The sequence below is a fragment of the Bufo bufo genome, chromosome 10 (assembly GCF_905171765.1).
Source record: "Bufo bufo chromosome 10, aBufBuf1.1, whole genome shotgun sequence".
Classification (NCBI taxonomy): Eukaryota; Metazoa; Chordata; class Amphibia; order Anura; family Bufonidae; genus Bufo; species Bufo bufo.
The window spans coordinates 20,871,050-20,890,433 of record NC_053398.1 but is presented as its reverse complement, the minus strand read 5'-3'; the positions used below and the strand labels follow the sequence as shown (position 1 = coordinate 20,890,433).

Genomic DNA, 19,384 nt, shown 5'->3' with positions numbered 1-19,384 from the left:
TATAGACCACCCATAGGTACCTGTGACGTCACCGGGCTCACTGCTAGGCAGAAGTCTCCGCCTAGCATAGTGATGTGAAGCCCAGTATGTCAGTAACCCAACAGGACAACGGGGCAAGGAAATGGTTCAATCTTATATAGTAAAAAAATAAAAATAAAGAACAGCTTCTATCCGGGTTCAGGCCTGACCCCAGAGAACTCCTTTAACCCCTGTTCTCTGCAGGATATCCTGTTTGTTTCACAATATGCAGAAAATGCTGCATCGTTATAGGTCTTGTTTCATGTCCATTTAAAGAGGAGCTGATATCTGTTTAGTAACTGCTTTCATCCCCCATGTAATAACAATTCTAGAGCATCTATTCTTATGACTCTATTGTGCCATCCCTCTAATATTCCTGCTAGAATTTATGAATTATTTTCAATAAAAGTCCAGATGGGTGTTACCAGTTGGGGTTAGTGCTGCCAGTGTCAGACACCCCCCCCCCCCCAACTGGTAACACCCATCTGGACCTTCATTGCAAACCTCTAGTCATTCATTCTTAAAGGGAACCTGTCACCAGGCTTTTGGGTATATTGCTGAGGACATGGGTTGCTAGATGGCCGCTTTCACATTCGCAATACCCAGTCCCTATAGCTCTGTGTGCTTTTATTGTGTATAAAAACCGATTTGATACATATGCAAATTAACCTGAGATGAGTCAGAGCTTGAAAATATGACTCTTCTCTGGTCACACAAGTAAAATATGACTTATGTTAATTTGCATATGTATAAAATCTGTTTTTTTTACACAATCAAAGCACACAGAGCTATGGGGGCTGGATATTGCGGATGTGCTAGCGGCCATCTAGCAACCCATGTCCTCAGCTCTATACCCAAAATCCCGGTGACAGGTTCCCTTTAACTTCTAGCAGGAATAATAAAGGAATGTCACGGCATAGAGTCATAAGAATAGATGCTCCAGAAATGTTATTACATGGGGAATGCAAGTAGTTACTAAAACAGACCTATAAAGAGGAGCTGTCCCCTCTCCTGACTTATTTCATTAATTGGGCAGGTCCTTCTCTGGGCCTGGGAGGTGCTGGTGGGTTTGTTGTGATATTGGATTTGCGCAGGAGTAACGCTGTCACTTGGTTTTAAGCCGTTTATTGACGTACTGTGATAGTAAGGCACATACTATGGATCCTGTTGCCGCTATTAATTCATCTCTGTGATGCCTTAATGGCTTATCTGTCATTGCCACCTTGCCTACAGTCTCTGCATCTTAGGACAGATAAAGCTGGAGGACTGACGCCTGGCAGATGGGGTTTTCTGTGGCCGCAGGATCGCCATGTAACTCTCCACTCGCTGCTCCTACAGAGATTGTCAGATCCGTCTTTAGCCCGTGCACATGAAACCTGTTCGTGTAATGAAATATGGTGTTTGAAGGGCGTTTCCATCTAACACCAGTAAATATGGTTCTGTCATCTTATCTCCAGTCGCAAAAATGACCTGGCGTTGGGAAAACTGGCTGACCACCAAAATGGCCATGATCAGAGCTGCTGACCAGTGTTTCTGGCACTTCTGAAGATTTGTCCGGTTAAATATCTGTCAGTGAATTGATGCATAGTCAGATTAGCGTAGCGTCCGTTTGTCCAGTAGATGAAGCGGCCTCCATATTAGATGTCACCCAGTAACTGCAGTGAAGAAAACTTGAGCGTTTTCATCATTGTACAGTCTGTCTGTTAAGCGAGGTTAACACGGAGGATTATGGTGCAGATTCTGCACACAAAAAAATCCTCACCCAAAACTCTTGCAGAACTTCCCTAACGCTTTCAATGAGGAATCTGCTTGTTAATCCATACAGCGCCATTTTTTGTCCTGTCCATTCTTGACCTGGATTCCGCATCCAAAGTTCTATTGAAAATGGCCAGGAATGAAAATCCTCGCCAAAAGCGCATGAAAAAAAACACTGCATGGATTCTGCATCAGGTTTTTTTTCCTCGCCCAAAATACTCCATGTGAGCATAGCCTTACAAGGTTCCCCGACGATAAACTGTTCACGCTCCTGGGACCCCCAGCGATCAGCTGCCATCTCTGGTGAACCTGGCAGCATTTCCCCAGCAAGCGCCACCGCAGGAGAAATAAAGAATTACACAATGCAGTTCTGTTCAGGCAGCAGGGGGAGGGCTGCTTTAGCTGGCTCATATCTCTGGATTGGCAGCAGGTAAAGATATGTTTTGTTTGAAAGCTGACATTTCGAGCTTTCAAACAATACCAGAATCACAGCATTATCTTCACTACATCCTAAGATATTGCTGTTAGAAATCGGGGTGGCAGTGAATGCAGCTAAAAGTCAAAGTAAATGCAGATTTTACAGGGTTTATTCCCGACTTGATTTCTAACTGTGATATGTCTTGCTGAAGTTGAGATAATGCTATGTATGAATGCCTGGACTGCCAGGTTTCAAACAAGACCAGGCCCATATCTCTGGCTGCTACCAGTCCGGAGATATGAGCACCTAAAGCAGCCCCCTCCCCCTGCTGCCCGGGCTGTGCTTGGGCAGAACTGTTAAGTGGTTAAAGAGGTTGGTCCTTCTCACATATTGGAGGTATATCACTAGGATATGTCCCCAGTGTCTGATAGATGTGGGACCCACACCCATCTCTAAAACGGAGCCCGCAAAGAGAAGGAGAGCGCACCACCCTCCCTTAATTTCAAGGGTGTGCCAAAAATACCAGAGCGGTGTGCTCGGCCGTTTTCGGAAGCCCTATAGAAATTAATGGGAAACACACTGCGCAAGTGCCGACGCCTCTCCGTTTACTTCTAATAGCCAACTCGTCTATTTTCGGCTGCCCCATGGAAATGAATGGAGGGCGGCCGCACATGCACAGTCCACTCTCCTCTTTGCGTGCTCCATTTTAGAGATTTATGCGGGTCCCAGAGGTTGGACTCGCACCTATCCGGCATTGGTGGCACATTCTAGTGATATGTCCCCAATGTATGAGATGACACAACCTCGTTAAAAATTAAAATCAGTGGATTGTTCATGTCCGTTATTTCAATGCATTTGTCAGACGGATCCGCATCCAGATCCGGAAACAAATGGTATCCGTTTGCACACGGTTTTCCGGATCCGGCAGGCAGTTCCGGCAACGGAACTGCCTGCCGGATATCCCTAACGCTAGTGTGAAAGTGCCCTAATCCCAAGATCAGCCCTCCGGCGAAAGAGAAAACCCTCTACATATTGTACTGACCATATTTATTTTGCTCTTTCCTCTAGCGTGTCTTCAATGTGCTGTATCCCATGCCTACGGACCAGAGGAGACATGTCAGCATTAATTCAGCTCGTTGGCTGCCTGAGCCTGGCCTGGGATTAGCTTACGGTACCAACAAGGGGGATCTGGTGATCTGTCGACCAGAGTAAGTATCTGACCCGTAGACTCAAGACATGGTTTTCTGATTTTATGTTCACAAAAGATCTCGATTCAACCACAATGCGGGTCCTCTGTAAAGCTATTCCACCCCCTTTGGCACCACCCAGAGATTGCTGTTACCAGAAATCGGGCATTACCGACTAAGGCGCTTTCAAATCATGGGTTGATAAGTTGAGGATGTTTGATTTCTGTTAACAGCAATCTCTCAGTAGTGCCAAAGGGGTTCAAGCTGGCTATAGAAACCTTACATTCTGTAAATCGGCGCTGGTCCGAGATCATTGATCAGAAGATGGTTTGAGATGGAAGATGGTTTTGACCGGATTTTGTTGATTCTGATGCCCCCAGACACACATTGATTTTTTAAAATAATTTTTTGAGCATTAATTGAAATATGGGACAGAAGGCACTTAAGGGGGCATTTGCATTTTGGCCGTTAAAGACCTTTCCACGAGATATAACCTAAGTGTCTGATAGGTGCAGGTCCCAGAGGTGGAGTCTGCATCTATCTCCTGAATAGAGGAGCATTTTTTGTAGACAGGTACTAGCTCCATAGGTGGGGCCTGCATCTATCAAGTGTTTAATATGCTATCAATATCTAAGGTGAGAATACCCCTTTAAGGGAAAAACTGACGGCAGATTTGCTGTATGTCATTTTCCTTATGTCTCCATTGCCAAGATCTGGTCTTCTATCCAGAATGGCTTCTGGAGTTTGTCTTGCCAATGGAGCTGCTCTCAGCAAGTCTCAGCTGTGACGCATAAGACATTATCTGAAATGTAATCTTCATGATAATACTAAGTGTAGAATTGGGACGACAGTATGACTGCTCTATTGTACTTTTGATAGGCCTAGATAAAGATGTCCACAGAAAACTATTGCATTGATCATTGTAATATGTGAGGCCCTAATTGAGTCCCTACAGGGGGGCTTTCTCTGGCCGCAGTGATGGTCTGACTAGGAGAGTTAAGAGAGACTGTCTGCCGTGCTGAAAGTCCAAGCAAAGAGGAAGCTTAAAGGGTGTATTAGACATCCCGATGAGGCAGATGATTGTCGGGAGGGTAGGGTTCCCTCCTGGCAATCGTCAGATAGCTAGCGGAGGACACTGCGGCTATTACATGAACCGATGTCCTCCGTGGCATGGAGAAGAGCAATCTCTATGCTATCACTCGTCCCCAGGCATCACGCTATTACACAGCGCGATCTGCCACCGGCACCATTGTGATTTTTTTTTTTTTTTTTTTTTTTTTTTTTTTAAGCATGCTTAAAAACCACAATTGCCCGATGAACAAGCGTTTGCTCGTTCGTCGCGCATTTGGAGGTAGTATTACACTGCCAGATGATCTGGCAGTCTAATACACCCTTAAAGGGAACCTGTCACCGGGATTTAGGGTACAGAGCTGAGGACACGGGTTTCTAGATGGCCGCTAGCACATCCCCAATACCCAGTCCCCATAGCTCTGTGTGCTTTTATTGTGTAAAAAACCCTGATTTGATACATATGCAAATTAACCTGAGATGAGTCCTGTCCCTGACTCCTCTCACCTACAGGACTCATCTCAGGTTAATTTGCATATGTATCAAATAGTTTTTTTCCATATTAAAAGCACACAGAGCTATGGGGACTGGCGATTGCGGATGTGCTAGCGCCCATCTAGCAACCCATGTCCTCAGCTCTATACACAAATTCCCGGTGACAGGTTCCCTTTAAGAGTTGGGACAAGAAATAGAATACATGGAGCGACTTCAGAAGATTACATCCAGAAACCATCCACTTGTTTATTAAAATAAATCAAATAAATTAAATAATTTTATGCGATAAAAAAAAAAAAGAGACAGCGCTGTAAATGGCGGTTGTTGTCTGCCGCCCTCAGGCGGGGAGATCCCGACAATCTCTTGCTGCTCCCTTCTGTCAGTGCATTGAGCACAGATATTGACTGCCTCTCCAGGGGCATCAGCACAGACTCTCCCAGGAGACCCGCCGAGGCCTGGCCGCTAATGAGCCGCGTATGTCAGTTTAATATTATGTAGTTTGTGTGATTTCTTCTAAATCAGGTTTCATCATTTGCGCACCATTAGCTTATCGCTTCCTGTGGTTATTGATCTCCTTGATCAATATCCCTGATTAACAAGAAGCTTTCAGATACCTTCTCGTGTTCTCCCATGTGGCTTCCTCAGAAGTCAGTCACAGGAAACCAAAATGTAATGTGGCGGAAAGAATGCATTGGAACAGGGACACGTTACACTGACGGTGATCACTGGGGACAGCCAGTCCCTACTGCAATGACCACCCTGTTGTGGTGCCTGACTTTGCCACCCAAGACACAAGGGTCGAGCGTCCAATCCCCCTCCATGCCCTTTTTATGACCCTCAGCTCAATTTCACGCCCCTTTTGTGCTGATGAGGCCATTCATCTCTAGAGAGAGAGATCCTGCTCGACACTTGGTAGCTTAAAGGGGTTGTCCACTTTCGAAAAACACATCTTCTTACACCCTCTTAGGGAGTTCGGAGTTAATAGAAGGGGGTCCTTAGTTCAAGGTGTTCAAAGTGGAGAGCAGTTATAGAGAACGGTCTGTCCTGCATTACACATACATTGCATTGATCTAGGTTACCACTGTGTAATACTTCATTTCCCCTGTGGTGGCGCTGCAGGGAAATTGAACACTTACATCCCCCACAACTTACAGTGGATCGCTGGAGATCCCAGCAACAGGACATTTTGCGATCTACTTAATGTGAAGGGACTTATCTAATAAGTAGGGATTGCGCTAAGAGGAGGAGAAACAGTCTCTTATACCAGCCGCACGGTCTGCCTCTCCTATTCTCATTAGTGGTCATAAGGGTTTGTCCTATTGATGACGTATTCTCAGGATAGATCATCATCATGAGATCGGCGGGGGTCCCATTTCCGGGACCCCAGCCGATCAGCTGTTTGAGGAGACTGGACAGCGCCGTACATTGTATAGCGGCTATACTTGGTATTACAGCCCAAGACCATTCACTTAAATAGGTCTGAGCTGCGCCTAGGCCACGTGACTGATGAATGTGGCATCACGTGGCCTGGGGAGAGGCTGCATCGCTCAACGCTGCCTACGGCCTCTTCATGTAGCTGATCGACAGGGGTCCTGGGAGTCAGACCCCCGCCAATCTCATTGATGACCTATCCTGAGGATAGATCATCAATTTGATAATCCCAGAAAACCTCTTTAACTCATGTCTACAAGAAACCTATTGCATGTCCTACTTCAAGCTCTACTGGTACGTGTGAAACCATACATTTTGTCCAATCGGACATTGTGTCGGGCTGGGAGGCAGCTTGCTGCCGCAGGAACCTTCCTCCTTTTGGCATGTCCACTATGGAAACCTAGTAAACTAAGCCACCCTTTATATCTTAAAGAGGGTCGTCCCTTGAAGGACTTGTATCATCTATCCACTGGATAGGTGGCAAATGTCTGATGAATGTCAGGGACCTCCACCAGTCAGTATAAAGGGGTCTCCCATCCCGTTTCTTTATCACTGTACAACCACATTGGGGAGGAGAGCCGCACTGTGGCTGACATTGTATGGAGCAGCAAGGCGCATTCATACTTCTCCTGGTGGGATGTTGGGCTTTGGACCCCTGTTCTGATGGATGGTGGGGCTCCCATCGATCAGACATTCCTATGGGTAGGGGATGAGTATCCATTGTGGGACAGCGGCAACGCCCGGGCTGGTCACTCCCTCAAAATGGAAGGACCAGATTTCTTGAAGACGCTTGCGGACAGCCAAGTAATGTTTTCCCTGTATTCATTTCTAGGGTTACTATCCCTTTAAACAGACGTGGCAGAGTACTTTGACTTTGAGTATATGCTTAATTGTGCTAAATGAAAGTCAGCCGGGATTCGATGCGTAATTGTAACTCGATCAGATGTGGAAGACGAAGGCTTGCCAAAAATCTTACTCTTTAATCACAAGTCTGTTTGGCATCGGGGGCCATTGCTTAGCAACCTGCGGGGGAACACGCTTGGTTCAGACCGATACGGAAATGCCATGATCAGACGCTACAAGGCACCCTTGTGGAGAGACTGCAGCGACGTGCTGAGCATGTGCGCCGAGGACGCCGTGCATCAGGCTTTTTTTGCATGTGATTTTAAAGGCTATGGACTCCTCATTGCATTTTACTCATTTTGGGCTAAACAATTTTTTATAAATTGGTCTTTTTATTGAAAATTTTCTGCAGTTTTTGTTCTACAGCCTTCACTTCCATCGTGTCTGCAGACTATTTTGCTTTCTCTTTTACAGAGAATCCGTCAGGGAGCTGATCTAACAGCTCGATCTGTAGCCCTTATCTCTGAATATGAGAATATGGGTTATCCGGATTTTTGTATTTTTTTTTTTTTTAATCATACCCCCGTTGATAAGGATAATAACGCTAGTAGAGATGATGATGAGCGTTTCCTTACTAGGTCAGAGCTGCGGTCCCTGGTCTAAATCAACTCCTGATCCTGCATGTGCAGTCGGGTAGCTTTAGCCGCTGACTGCTCACCACGCCTAAGGCTGCCTGATCCACGTACATTGTGGAATGTAGCCGGGCTAGGATTCGGCACGTGATCTCAGGAGTGCCCGCAACCTATTAAGACTGGGGAGCGCAGCTCTGAGACTCATCATCTGTACTAGCATTATTATACTTATGCATGGGGGCATGAAAAAAAAAATCTGGATAAGGCTTTATACACATCTCCGTTCTGCGATCCGGCAGGCTATTCTGGCACTGAGCAGCCTGCCGGATCCTCTACTTCCCCGCCAGATCCGCATTGACTGCAGTGAGGTCTGGCGGTGATAAAAATAAAAATAAAAGAACTTGCATGCAACAGCATTTACACTGGATCTCAGAAACTGAGATGTGAACGCAGTCTAAGCCCTTTAAATGAGTGTTTATGAGCTGTCAGGAGTTCAGAGGTAAGTGCTACAGATAGAGCCGTCAGCAGTATAAAGTAAAAAGCAAGATGGTCTACAGATATTCTGAAGGTGAAAGCTGTAGAATTAGAAATGTTGAATATAGTTAATTAAAGACCAGTTGAAAAAAATGATTATTTTAGCCCAAAATAAGTAACATGCAAAAAAAAAATGCCCTAAAAGGTGTTCATGCCAAGTGTTGTTATGCAGAGCAATGGTGAACGTTGTGTACATCCTATTATTTCAGCCTCATGACTGTAGAGATGTCTACCAGTCCTGTGTTCCTTGCCATGAGGAGCTTTATGACCTGTACATTGACTCGATGTTTTTGTGTGTTTTTGTTTTGTCATCTTTTCATTTCGCTTTTTTTTTTTTTTTTTTAGAATATTGGGGATGGTTTTTTTTTTTTTGTTTTTTAATTCAGTGATTTTAACATTATTTTTTTTTCTCCCTACTTTTATTTTTATATAAAGTTGAAAAAAGACCATTGGGTCCTTTTTTAATATTTTTTATAGATTTTTTTTTTTTTACACTAAATGCAGGGTACATCTGCCACGTTTTAGTGACTATTCCCATTAGGGCTGTGCTAGGGCTTGTTCGTCATGTGACCAGCGGGACCTCTTTTCTTCTTCTGATGACTACTTCTGTCCTCACTCCAGGGTCCTCAGCAGTCTCGCCTGATGTCTTCTTGGACAGCAACCCTCTGGTGCAGGCTTTAAAGGGAAATACAAATTAGCTGAGCGGTGACCAGAACGCTTAGATGGTGACCTCCTTTTCTCATTTTTCAGATGCAGATCCACTGATTCCAGGCTTCTCTTCTGCCATCGAATAAGCACAGCTGGCCAATCCGAGGTCAACAGGAAGTTTCTTGGACTGCCAAATAACCGTGTGCATTGGGTGGTCTGAGAAGTTGTGAGACCATCTTTGATGGCAGAAGAGGAGCCCGGAAATCCGTTTATCTGCACTTAAAAAGATGAAAGGGAGGTCACCAAGTAAGGCTAGCTACAATCCGGCAGACAAGCAAAGGAGCGGTCCGACACAAACCGCACCGTCCAGTGGGTTCTCCGCTTGCCAGCCGGATGTGGATGTGATGTCCGTCAGACCCCAACAGACATTCCGTCCACATCCGGTGGATCCGCTGGTGTGAAACTAGCCTAAGTGTTCTGTTCGTTCCCCAGTTAATATGGATGATCATCGAGCAGTTAAAGTTGACCCAGCAAAAAAATGAAGATCCTTTATTGTACATAAAAAAGATGAGTAACGCTATGTAGAGATATGATAAATTGAAATTACAGGCCCTTAGACTGAGGCTGCACTACTGAGGATGTGTCCTCTTCTGTTCAATGCTGGGTCTCCTATCTCGTATGGATCCAAATTGCAAAATAGACCATTATCCACTTACCACGTACCATGCTGCATCTCCTTATGTGGGGACCTCGGCCTGTTTGGGAATTTGGATCCATACAAGGTCTCTCCCCTGACAGAATGGGTAATATCAGAATTTCAGTAGTGCAGCCCCTTTGGGCCTGCAAATTGTGCCTGCATGGTTTTCATAGGTCTTGTGGTACAAGATAGCCTGGTCCATAGAATTGTGTCTTGCTTATACTTTTTTAGCTATATATATTTATTTTAAAAAAAATAAAAAAAAATTCTTTGCTTTTACAGTTGCACTTTTTGTACTTTTCTTTGCAATCACTAAAATACTTTGCTGTTGTATGTCTTCAGGGCGTTCGACAATGTATGTGACCAGTTTTGGGAGCAAATGAATGAAGCTATTCTGCAGCATAACACTACTCGAACCACTGAGAGACCTGGGTAAGAGGATCCCATGTGAGGACTTGGATGTCGTCTCGCGCAGAAAATGGAAATTAAAGCAAATGTCTCTTAATTAAGAAGACTGTGGAGACAGAACGGCATGGGAGCTGTAGATAGAAGACGAGACACATAAATATTTGCAGAGCTGCTTCTGTTTTCATTTGTGGTCCACTGGGACAATGACATCTAAAGTTGTGTCCCACCATTTATATTCATTGTATAGATCGTACAAATAAAGCATATTCGCTATTTAATTAGTATTAACTAATGACCCAATGACAAGTTCAACATTTTGCTTACATAGTTTGGCGCCACCTGGTGTTCAAAGTGTATAGCAGTGTGTACGTCCACCTAATGACATGCATCCTCAGCCACTCTCCCCACAGTGTGTACGTCCACCTAATGACACGCATCCTCAGCCACTCTCCCCACAGTGTGTACGTCCACCTAATGACACGCATCCTCAGCCACTCTCCCCACAGTGTGTACGTCCACCTAATGACACGCATCCTCAGCCACTCTCCCCACAGTGTGTACGTCCACCTAATGACACGCATCCTCAGCCACTCGCCCCACAGTGTGTACGTCCACCTAATGACACGCATCCTCAGCCACTCTCCCCACAGTGTGTACGTCCACCTAATGACACGCATCCTCAGCCACTCTCCCCACAGTGTGTACGTCCACCTAATGACACGCATCCTCAGCCACTCTCCCCACAGTGTGTACGTCCACCTAATGACACGCATCCTCAGCCACTCTCCCCACAGTGTGTACGTCCACCTAATGACACGCATCCTCAGCCACTCTCCCCACAGTGTGTACGTCCACCTAATGACACGCATCCTCAGCCACTCTCCCCACAGTGTGTACGTCCACCTAATGACACGCATCCTCAGCCACTCTCCCCACAGTGTGTACGTCCACCTAATGACACGCATCCTCAGCCACTCTCCCCACAGTGTGTACGTCCACCTAATGACACGCATCCTCAGCCACTCGCCCCACAGTGTGTACGTCCACCTAATGACACGCATCCTCAGCCACTCTCCCCACAGTGTGTACGTCCACCTAATGACACGCATCCTCAGCCACTCTCCCCACAGTGTGTACGTCCACCTAATGACACGCATCCTCAGCCACTCTCCCCACAGTGTGTACGTCCACCTAATGACACGCATCCTCAGCCACTCTCCCCACAGTGTGTACGTCCACCTAATGACACGCATCCTTAGCCACTCTCCCCACAGTGTGTACGTCCCCCTAATGACACGCATCCTCAGCCACTCTCCCCACAGTGTGTACGTCCACCTAATGACACGCATCCTCAGCCACTCTCCCCACAGTGTGTACGTCCACCTAATGACACGCATCCTCAGCCACTCTCCCCACAGTGTGTACGTCCACCTAATGACACGCATCCTCAGCCACTCTCCCCACAGTGTGCACGTCCACCTAATGACACGCATCCTCAGCCACTCTCCCCACAGCTAGGCCTCTGTATAGCGATCCTCTGGTCACTGAGGGACTGCCTATTAAAGTGGCTTTCTGCCCTGCTTGTCAGGAAAGAAGCAGAGCCTAGGCAGTAGCATGGTAGTACAGCTAGGGATGGCAAGAAGGGACTATATTGTAAGATGCCAGGTGGGGGAAGGAGACTGATTCAGCCCAGAGCAGCATAGATTAGCAGCTGTACCAAGGGGTAGGCCATGGAAGCCCAAAATTATAAAATGGGTGTTTTTATGCTAGAAACACCTCGCGTTATTATTTTGTATTTCTGCCAGGACTTTTTGTATGAAAAGGAGTCATGGGAATGACCCCTTTTATGAGTTGCATTTTGTGTTCATTTCTCAGGACCAGTCGTGCCTCCTGGAGATCAGACCGAGAAATGGGTCTAATGAACGCCATTGGTCTCCAGCCCCGAAATCCGAGCACCTCTGTGACGTCACAGGGCACGCAGACCCCTGCCCCACAGCTACAGAATGCAGAGACGCAGACTGAAAGAGAGGTGCCAGAGACCCGGCCCGCTGTACCAAACGCTGAAGGTGAGATCATGGTTCCTGAAAGCCAGAGACACAATACCCACCAGCGATGCCACATGACGACAAACCCTTCTCTGGAAAGAGCCAGCCCCCCCCCTCCCTTATTACCATGGGTCTGGCTCCTAGAAAACCCGGTGACCAGCGGCTGTCGTTTGCCCATACATTCTCCTTGTGTGGCACGTACAGTATTACACGCCAGTCATTCAAAGGAGTGTCTGACCATGATAGGTCCACCATTGAGGGGCCTTACCTTCCGATCGGGCTCTTAAATCCTCTGTGACACCCACATGCTAAGGCTGTGGCAAGTGGTTTGGGTTGTTCACCCATACGTTTTCCCTGGGTGGTACATACAGTATTACACACCAGCCATTCAGATGAAGGTATGACTATGATAGACATGGCTGGGTCCACCACTGAGGGGCCTTACCCTCCGGTCTGTCTCTTAGGTCCTCTGTGACACCCACGTGCTAAGGCTGTGGCGAGGGTTGTTCACCCATAGATTCTCCTTGTGTGGCACATACAGTATTACATGACAGTCCTTCAAAGGAATATCTGACCATGATGGACATGGCTGGATCCACCATTGAGGGGCCTTTCTGGTTGGGCATCCATATGTCGAGATGAGACAACCTTATAACCCCTCATATTTACCAACCCTGACTTATCCTTGGATGGGGGGGTGGGTTTCAATTAAAATTTCATCCAAGGATGTAGAGAACGTTCCTGTTCATTGACGGCAGAGACTGAAAACCCATACACTAAACTAATATGTCTCACAGCTGAAGGTTTGCTACAGTTCTATCCAGTCTGGACAATTCTCTGTGAGCAGAAGTCCGACAGATACATTGTATCAAACTAGAGAAAATCCATCAACCTTGGCTCACAGAGGATTGCCTGGATTGGGAAGAATTCAGTTGTGAGAAGTATTAGGTCAGTACCAGTTTTAAGCTTCTGAATGTCCCCATTCATTGATGGCAAGCAGAGGTCTTGAAGAAGGTGAAGAAAATAGCAGAAAACCCAACATCTGTATTCTTTGTTGAGGACTGAAATATTCATGACCTATCCTCAGGCTAGGTCGTCAATATCAGATCTGTAGGGGGTCTGACTCCCGGCACCCCCGCCGATCAGCTGTTTGAAGGGGCCGAGGTGCTTGGATAAGCACAGCAGCCTCTTGATATAGTATACCAGGCACAGCGCCATCTATTGTGTAGTGGCTGTGCTTGGTATTGCAACGCAGTCCCATTCACTTGACCAATGGACTTACAGTTTGGGAACAGCAGATTGGCAGGTGTGGCACAAGTTGGACCCCCATCAATATTTCTGTTTCGAGATGACCTCTCGCATTTGGTTCCATATACTTTCTTCTCTGATCTGTTGCCATTCTCAGAATATCATATGTGTTGACATGGCCGTCCGTGGGTATAGAGAGAGCACTTACTGACCACTACTCCACAAATCCGGTTTGATAAATGCATATGATCCGAGTGCAGCTTTTCCGCCATTCTTATTTTCCTTCTCTCCTTTGCAGCCGGCTCCAGTAATGAGCAAGCCGCGCAGTCCAGCAGCACTTCTGAGGGCGCGACACCTGCAGCAGAATCTGAAGACGGAAATCTGGAGTCTGCCGACGGGTCCGGCTCAGGTGCGATTGGATAGCTTTAAGACAAGCCACCCCACCCTCCTCCCCAAATAAAGAGTAATCACCAATAACTCTAGTTTCTTGATGTGTAGCTTGGTTATCACAGTACGATATGGTCCAGTCAGAGCTGAAAGGGTAAAGGTGCCCATAGACCTTCAATAGCTGTTGGCCGAACGCTTGCTTGGGCGACAGCTATCCCTTCTCACTCCCTCATACACGCTCCGTTCGCCCAAACATTTTTGTGGTTTTCAATAGGGAGCGCTGCCAGACATCTCTAGCGACAGCTTATCGCCAGAGAGAACAAAAGGATTTGGCGCTGAAATTCAGTGCACCCGATCCATCTCTTCCCCCACCCCCGTCATCATCATACACGTTATGTTGTTGGCCAGTCCCGCCGGGGGTTCACTTGACAATAGTTTAATGCATTTGGCAACCTTAAGACTGTGTGAAACAACCACTGGCAGTGGGAATGATTCATTGATTCATACATTTCCAGGAGGAATAACACAGTTGTTGACATAGAGTTCTGAGAAACGACTGCCTCAGGATTGTTCTATGGGGAATGCAAATATTTGCTAAAACAGACATGACAGAAATGATGGCAGCCCCCTTTAAAAATTGTATTCAGCTTCTTTTTTTTAAATCTAATTCTGGGAAAGTTGGGTTACACTGGACATGTCATATGAGGGATGTCGCACAGCTTTCTGAGAGTCTGCAGTAGCGACGTGAGTGTGTGTGTATATAGGCAGAATTGCCTGCCAGGAGTCTTGGAAAGGAGGTTGAACACTCCCTTTTGCAGCCATTTTAAATGTCACCCAGCTTTCCCAGAGAAGTGGCTGAACTGACCACTTAAAGATATACAGGTAGGCCTCATTCAGACATCCGTAATGCGGCCACAGGCGCCCGCCTATTGGGTGGTCTGATGACCGGAACGGACAGCATCATTTTGTACTACTAGTTCAGGCCATTGGACCCGTGATGGGGCCAGGACTTGCGTTCTTAAAGGGGTTCTACGGGCTTTTATCCTTGGGATAGGTCATCAATATCATTGTGCAGGTGCCGTCTCTCTTCTCTTTTTTCCTGCTCACCGGTGGTGAACAGGAAGAGAGAAGGGAAGGTGGCACATGCCCTGTGCCCATACAGCTAATCGACGGGGGGGTCTGGGTGTCGGACCCCCGCCATTCTGATATTGATGACTTATCCTGAGGATAGGTCATCAAGAGTAAAAGCCTGGACAACCCCTTTAAAGGGCAGCTGTCAGCAGTTTTGTCCCTATGACACTGGCTGACCTGTTACATGTGCGCTTGGCAGCTGAAGGCGTCTGTGTTGGTCCCATGTTCCTATGTGCCCGCATTGCTGAGAAATAATGATGTTTTAATATATGCAAATGAGCCTCTAGGAGCAACGGGGGCGTTGTCATTACACCTAGAGGCTCTGCTCTTTCTGCAACTGCCGCGTCCTCTTTTCTTTGATTGACAGAGCCAGGCAGGTGTGATGATGTTTACACTGCCTGGCACTATCAATCAAACTGGAGAGGGAGCGGAGCCTCTAGGTGTAATGGCAACGCCCCCGTTGCTCCTAGAGGCTCATTTGCATAAAATAAAACATAATAAAGTTTTCTCATCAATGCGGGCACATATGAACATGGGACCAACACAGAGGCCTTCAGCTGCCAAGCGCACATGTAACAGGTCAGCCGGTGTCATAGGTACAAAACTGCTGACAGATGCCCTTTAAAGCGGATCGGTGGCAGCGTTTTTAGCTGACAGCTCCGCTTTAATATGCACTGTAAAATGAAATCCTCTTACATTTTAGTAATAATTGACGAGTCATTTCCCCAAACCTGTTACATCTTGTCTTCAGAATATAACCTCTTATACCGGCCCTTTTTATGCTTCTCTCTCTGTTGTGCTGCAGCCCTTCTCTTCCCTCACACTGTGCCCCTTCATGTCCGACAGGAGAGGGTCAGGAGGACGCTCTGAGCAGAATCCAGCGACTTATGGCAGAAGGAGGGATGACTGCTGTGGTCCAGAGGGAGCAGAGCACCACTATGGCATCCATGGGAGGTTTCGGCAATAATATCATCGTGAGCCACCGAATCCACCGTAGCTCACAAACCTCCACCAACCCTGCTTCCCGCACCCCAACCCCGCGCTCCCCACAACCCTCCACTTCTAGAGAAACTGTAGCAGAGCTGGAACGGCGTCTGTCTCCCCAACAGCCAAGTCGGCCCCTGCTGACAAACAACAACAACGCTGAAGACCTTGGCTTGCAGCCTCCGAGCAGCGACATCCTTCCGGGCGTGGAGAGGTAGAGACGTGGCGATGCCAACCTGGTACTGCTGTAAGGACAGACTGATCCCCACAACTTGCTGACTGTGGGGACTCTCAAGCTGTGGACTATGGTGCTATAGACTTGGAGAGGAATCCTATTTGAGACCTGACCCTCCAGCGAGTGGAGGGGGGGTGCAAAGCTTAGGATGAGAAGTATGAAATTGCAGCTGGCCTTTCTCACACTGCCCCTTCTCCTCCCCAGTATTTTATTTTTATTATTTTTTGTCTTGCAGAGAGCAGACAACCCCTCTAACGCCCCTTTAGGAAGGGCGCCAATCTTGTACTCTTCCCTTTTTGCTCCCTTGAAGATTAATTTCAGAAAGGGTTAGAATCCATAAAGTTCCTATTTTTTTTTTTTTTTCCAAAGGTTTATTGATCATGGCAGGGGACTTGGCACTAATCTCTCCCCCTGTCACCTGCGAGGAGCTGCTATGAGACTGTTACTGCCCTCCTTGCTTTGACTGAAGTTCAAGGAGGGATGCATGCACTACAGGGAAGGCTGTAAGCAGCCTCTCCTCCACCCAGGCATGTGTGTCTGGGTGCGCTGCACCTCATTTGATGCAGCGAGGCCTATGGGTCACGCCGTTCTTTCTATGATCAGCTGACTTATCCGACTGCTCCATCACGTTCACCGAGGCTTCCAGTAAAGACATTCAAGTCATTCTCTTGCCGCGGTCACAAGCCCCCCCCCCCGTAATCGGCCCCTTTCACTAAGCTGATTTTTATGGGTTGCCAAATAGGTCCACAACTTTGCTGCAGTTAGACTTCTCAGATCCACTTTTTTTTTTCTTCTTCTTCTGCAACCTGGGACCTGAGTATCCGTGCAGGTCCACACCAGCTCCCTTCCCCTCTCTTGTATCCTATCAGTCTGCGATGTGTGTCTGATTATATTGGATGAAGTGTGCCCACGTCCCCCACCCCACACCTTGTTTTTAATTTTGGCAGCCCACATCCTCTTTGCCAAAGGCCAGTAGCGCAGCTCTTTGAGTTCACTCACCCGATATGGCAGCAGCTGCCATGCCGTCGCCCCCCCCCCCCCCCCACCCCACGTATCGGGCACCTGGGCGAGCGCTTGAACCCATTAGCATACTCTTGACAGGCACGTGTATCTCTTGAGCTGCAAATAGATGTCGACAGTATTAAACGTGAATGTTACAGAAGGGGCTGGGTTTCATATAAAAGCTCTTGCATGAGAAATCTTAAAGCAAACACCTGAGTTTATTGCATTAAGATGACGAAAGCCGCTGTTGGTCATCCACCCCCCACCCCTTTTTTTTCTTTTTAATGCAGCCTGTGCTACGCCCCACCCAAAAAAATAAAGGCACATATCAGGGTAGTTTACTCGGTTGTGATCCCCACCTCCAGTGGAGGCAGCTACAGCCCTGCCGATCAGTGCCCATACTCTACAGCCAACCGTTCTCCCACGGCTTTATTTTTCAGTACTCCTGCCCCAACATCATAGCTTCATGACTAGTAAACCATGGTAGAGCCTGTTGTATCATTAATCTCGTATTCCATAGCAGTGAGGACTGGCGAACGCGGCTTCAGTAGCTCGTTGACACCGGTCCCTTCTATTAATGCAGAGCATCACTCCAGCGCCCGGCTGTAACATGGTATGAATTACAGAGCCTCGCCACTCCGGTAGTCTGTAACGCTTGGTTGGTAGGTTTGCTCTTCTGTGTAACACTTTTTTTTTCTGAATTATTATAATATTTTTTTTTTATTTTTTTTTTTTTGAGGTGCTGTGCAAAAGCATCATTCCGATAACCCATTGTGACCTTTAGGGCATGACTTTCATGTAACAATTGTTGAATCTGCAGAGCATTGCGCCAGTAAACCCTGTGACACCAACAGAACTTTGTTTGGATTTTATTTATTTTTTGGGGGGGGATTGTAAGGTGAAGAAGGGGACACCAGTTTTGCATTGCAGTGTGATTGAAACCAGCGTCGAAGAAGTTAAGTATAGATTGTGGGTATTGCGCCCCGGTTCACCAGTCACTCGTCAGTTGTCACCCTTCCGCCGCTACGTGACCGGACGCCTTGTTTTAATTGGCTTCTTGTTCCAGCCTCAGCCTTCTGACGAAGCTATTCCCATCATCTTTGGCCCACAAGATGCCGGCTTGTTTGCTGGCCCGTTGAGTCTCGGTAATTGGTCTCCACTGAGACATCTGGCAGAATTAGGGCGACATACAGGCAGCTGCAACCCTCGTCACAACAACTATCTGCTTTTCATTTGGCAGAAGGTTTACAAGATAACACGATCCCTTCTGCCAGTTTCCATAAAGCCAGACTCTCCTAAAACAAGTCTCGTTATATCATAAGGCGCATCGGATCTTACATGGCCGCCGACTTTAATTACTGCCACTTGGTGTAATCTGCACTCTGAGCGGATTTCCTGGTCACACAGGCAACTAGAGGGTACTGCCTGGCAGAACTAGGGGGGCATGAACATGAGTAGCATGGAACTTTAAAGGTACTTGTTCACATGTGTCAGCAAGCCGCCCCTTTAAATTAAACCTGTCACTTGAGAATTCATGCACAACCCACACACAGCCTTTTGTAAGGCTAGCATTTGTCACATTCGGGTGTGGGAGGGAAACACCACACCGAACATGGGAGGGAAAGGGGTGAGGGAATAAAGCCTGGAAACTAGGGTAAAGGAGATGGACACCTTCTAGTAAAACCCTAAACAAAGTCCTGACTAACTATCAGTATGAACAGACCCCAGAGGTAGGTGAGTTCATACACAGGAATACTTAATGTCCTAACTCACCCTATAGGACCCTGGTACTAATGTCAGGACTGAGACAACCTATTCCTCCAAAGGAAGGACGACCAGGAGTCTCCCTCAGGACTTAATACAAATGACAGAGAAATGCAACACACAAAATAACCCAAACAAAATACTAAAGGGAAAGAAAACACTTAAAGGGGTTCTGCAGTTTGTTTAAACTGATGATCTATCCTCTGGATAGATCATCAGCATCTGATCGGCGGGGGTCGGACACCCAGGACCCCCGCTGGTCAGCTGTTTTGAGGAGGTAGCGGCGCTCCAGCAGCGCCGTGGCCTTCTCACTGTTTACCGCTGGCCCAGTGACGTCACGACCAGTATCAACTGGCCTGGGCGGGGCTAAGCTCAATTCAAGTGAACGGACTGCAGAACCCCTTTAACTTCAAGTGACTATGGCAGCACCAGGAACTCAGCTGAGATCCACACA

At 47.1% G+C, this 19,384-nt stretch overlaps 1 protein-coding gene across 3 annotated transcripts in view; it reads left to right on the top strand.

Annotated features, from left to right (window-relative positions):
* Nucleotides 1–18,011, top strand: part of AMBRA1 (autophagy and beclin 1 regulator 1) — an 86,799-nt gene extending 68,788 nt beyond the window's left edge. For 2 of the 3 annotated variants that reach the window (XM_040409161.1, XM_040409160.1), the window contains exons 15-19: nt 3,260–3,399; nt 10,069–10,158; nt 12,010–12,200; nt 13,726–13,836; nt 15,792–18,011. In XM_040409161.1, coding sequence (XP_040265095.1) covers nt 3,260–3,399; nt 10,069–10,158; nt 12,010–12,200; nt 13,726–13,836; nt 15,792–16,147 — 888 coding nt within the window. In that variant the 3' untranslated portion in view covers nt 16,148–18,011. Of the gene's footprint in view, nt 1–3,259; nt 3,400–10,068; nt 10,159–12,009; nt 12,201–13,725; nt 13,837–15,750 lie in introns of all 3 variants that reach the window. The other variant, XM_040409162.1, reaches the window with a different exon arrangement.
* The last annotated feature ends 1,373 nt before the right edge of the window (nt 18,012–19,384 follow it).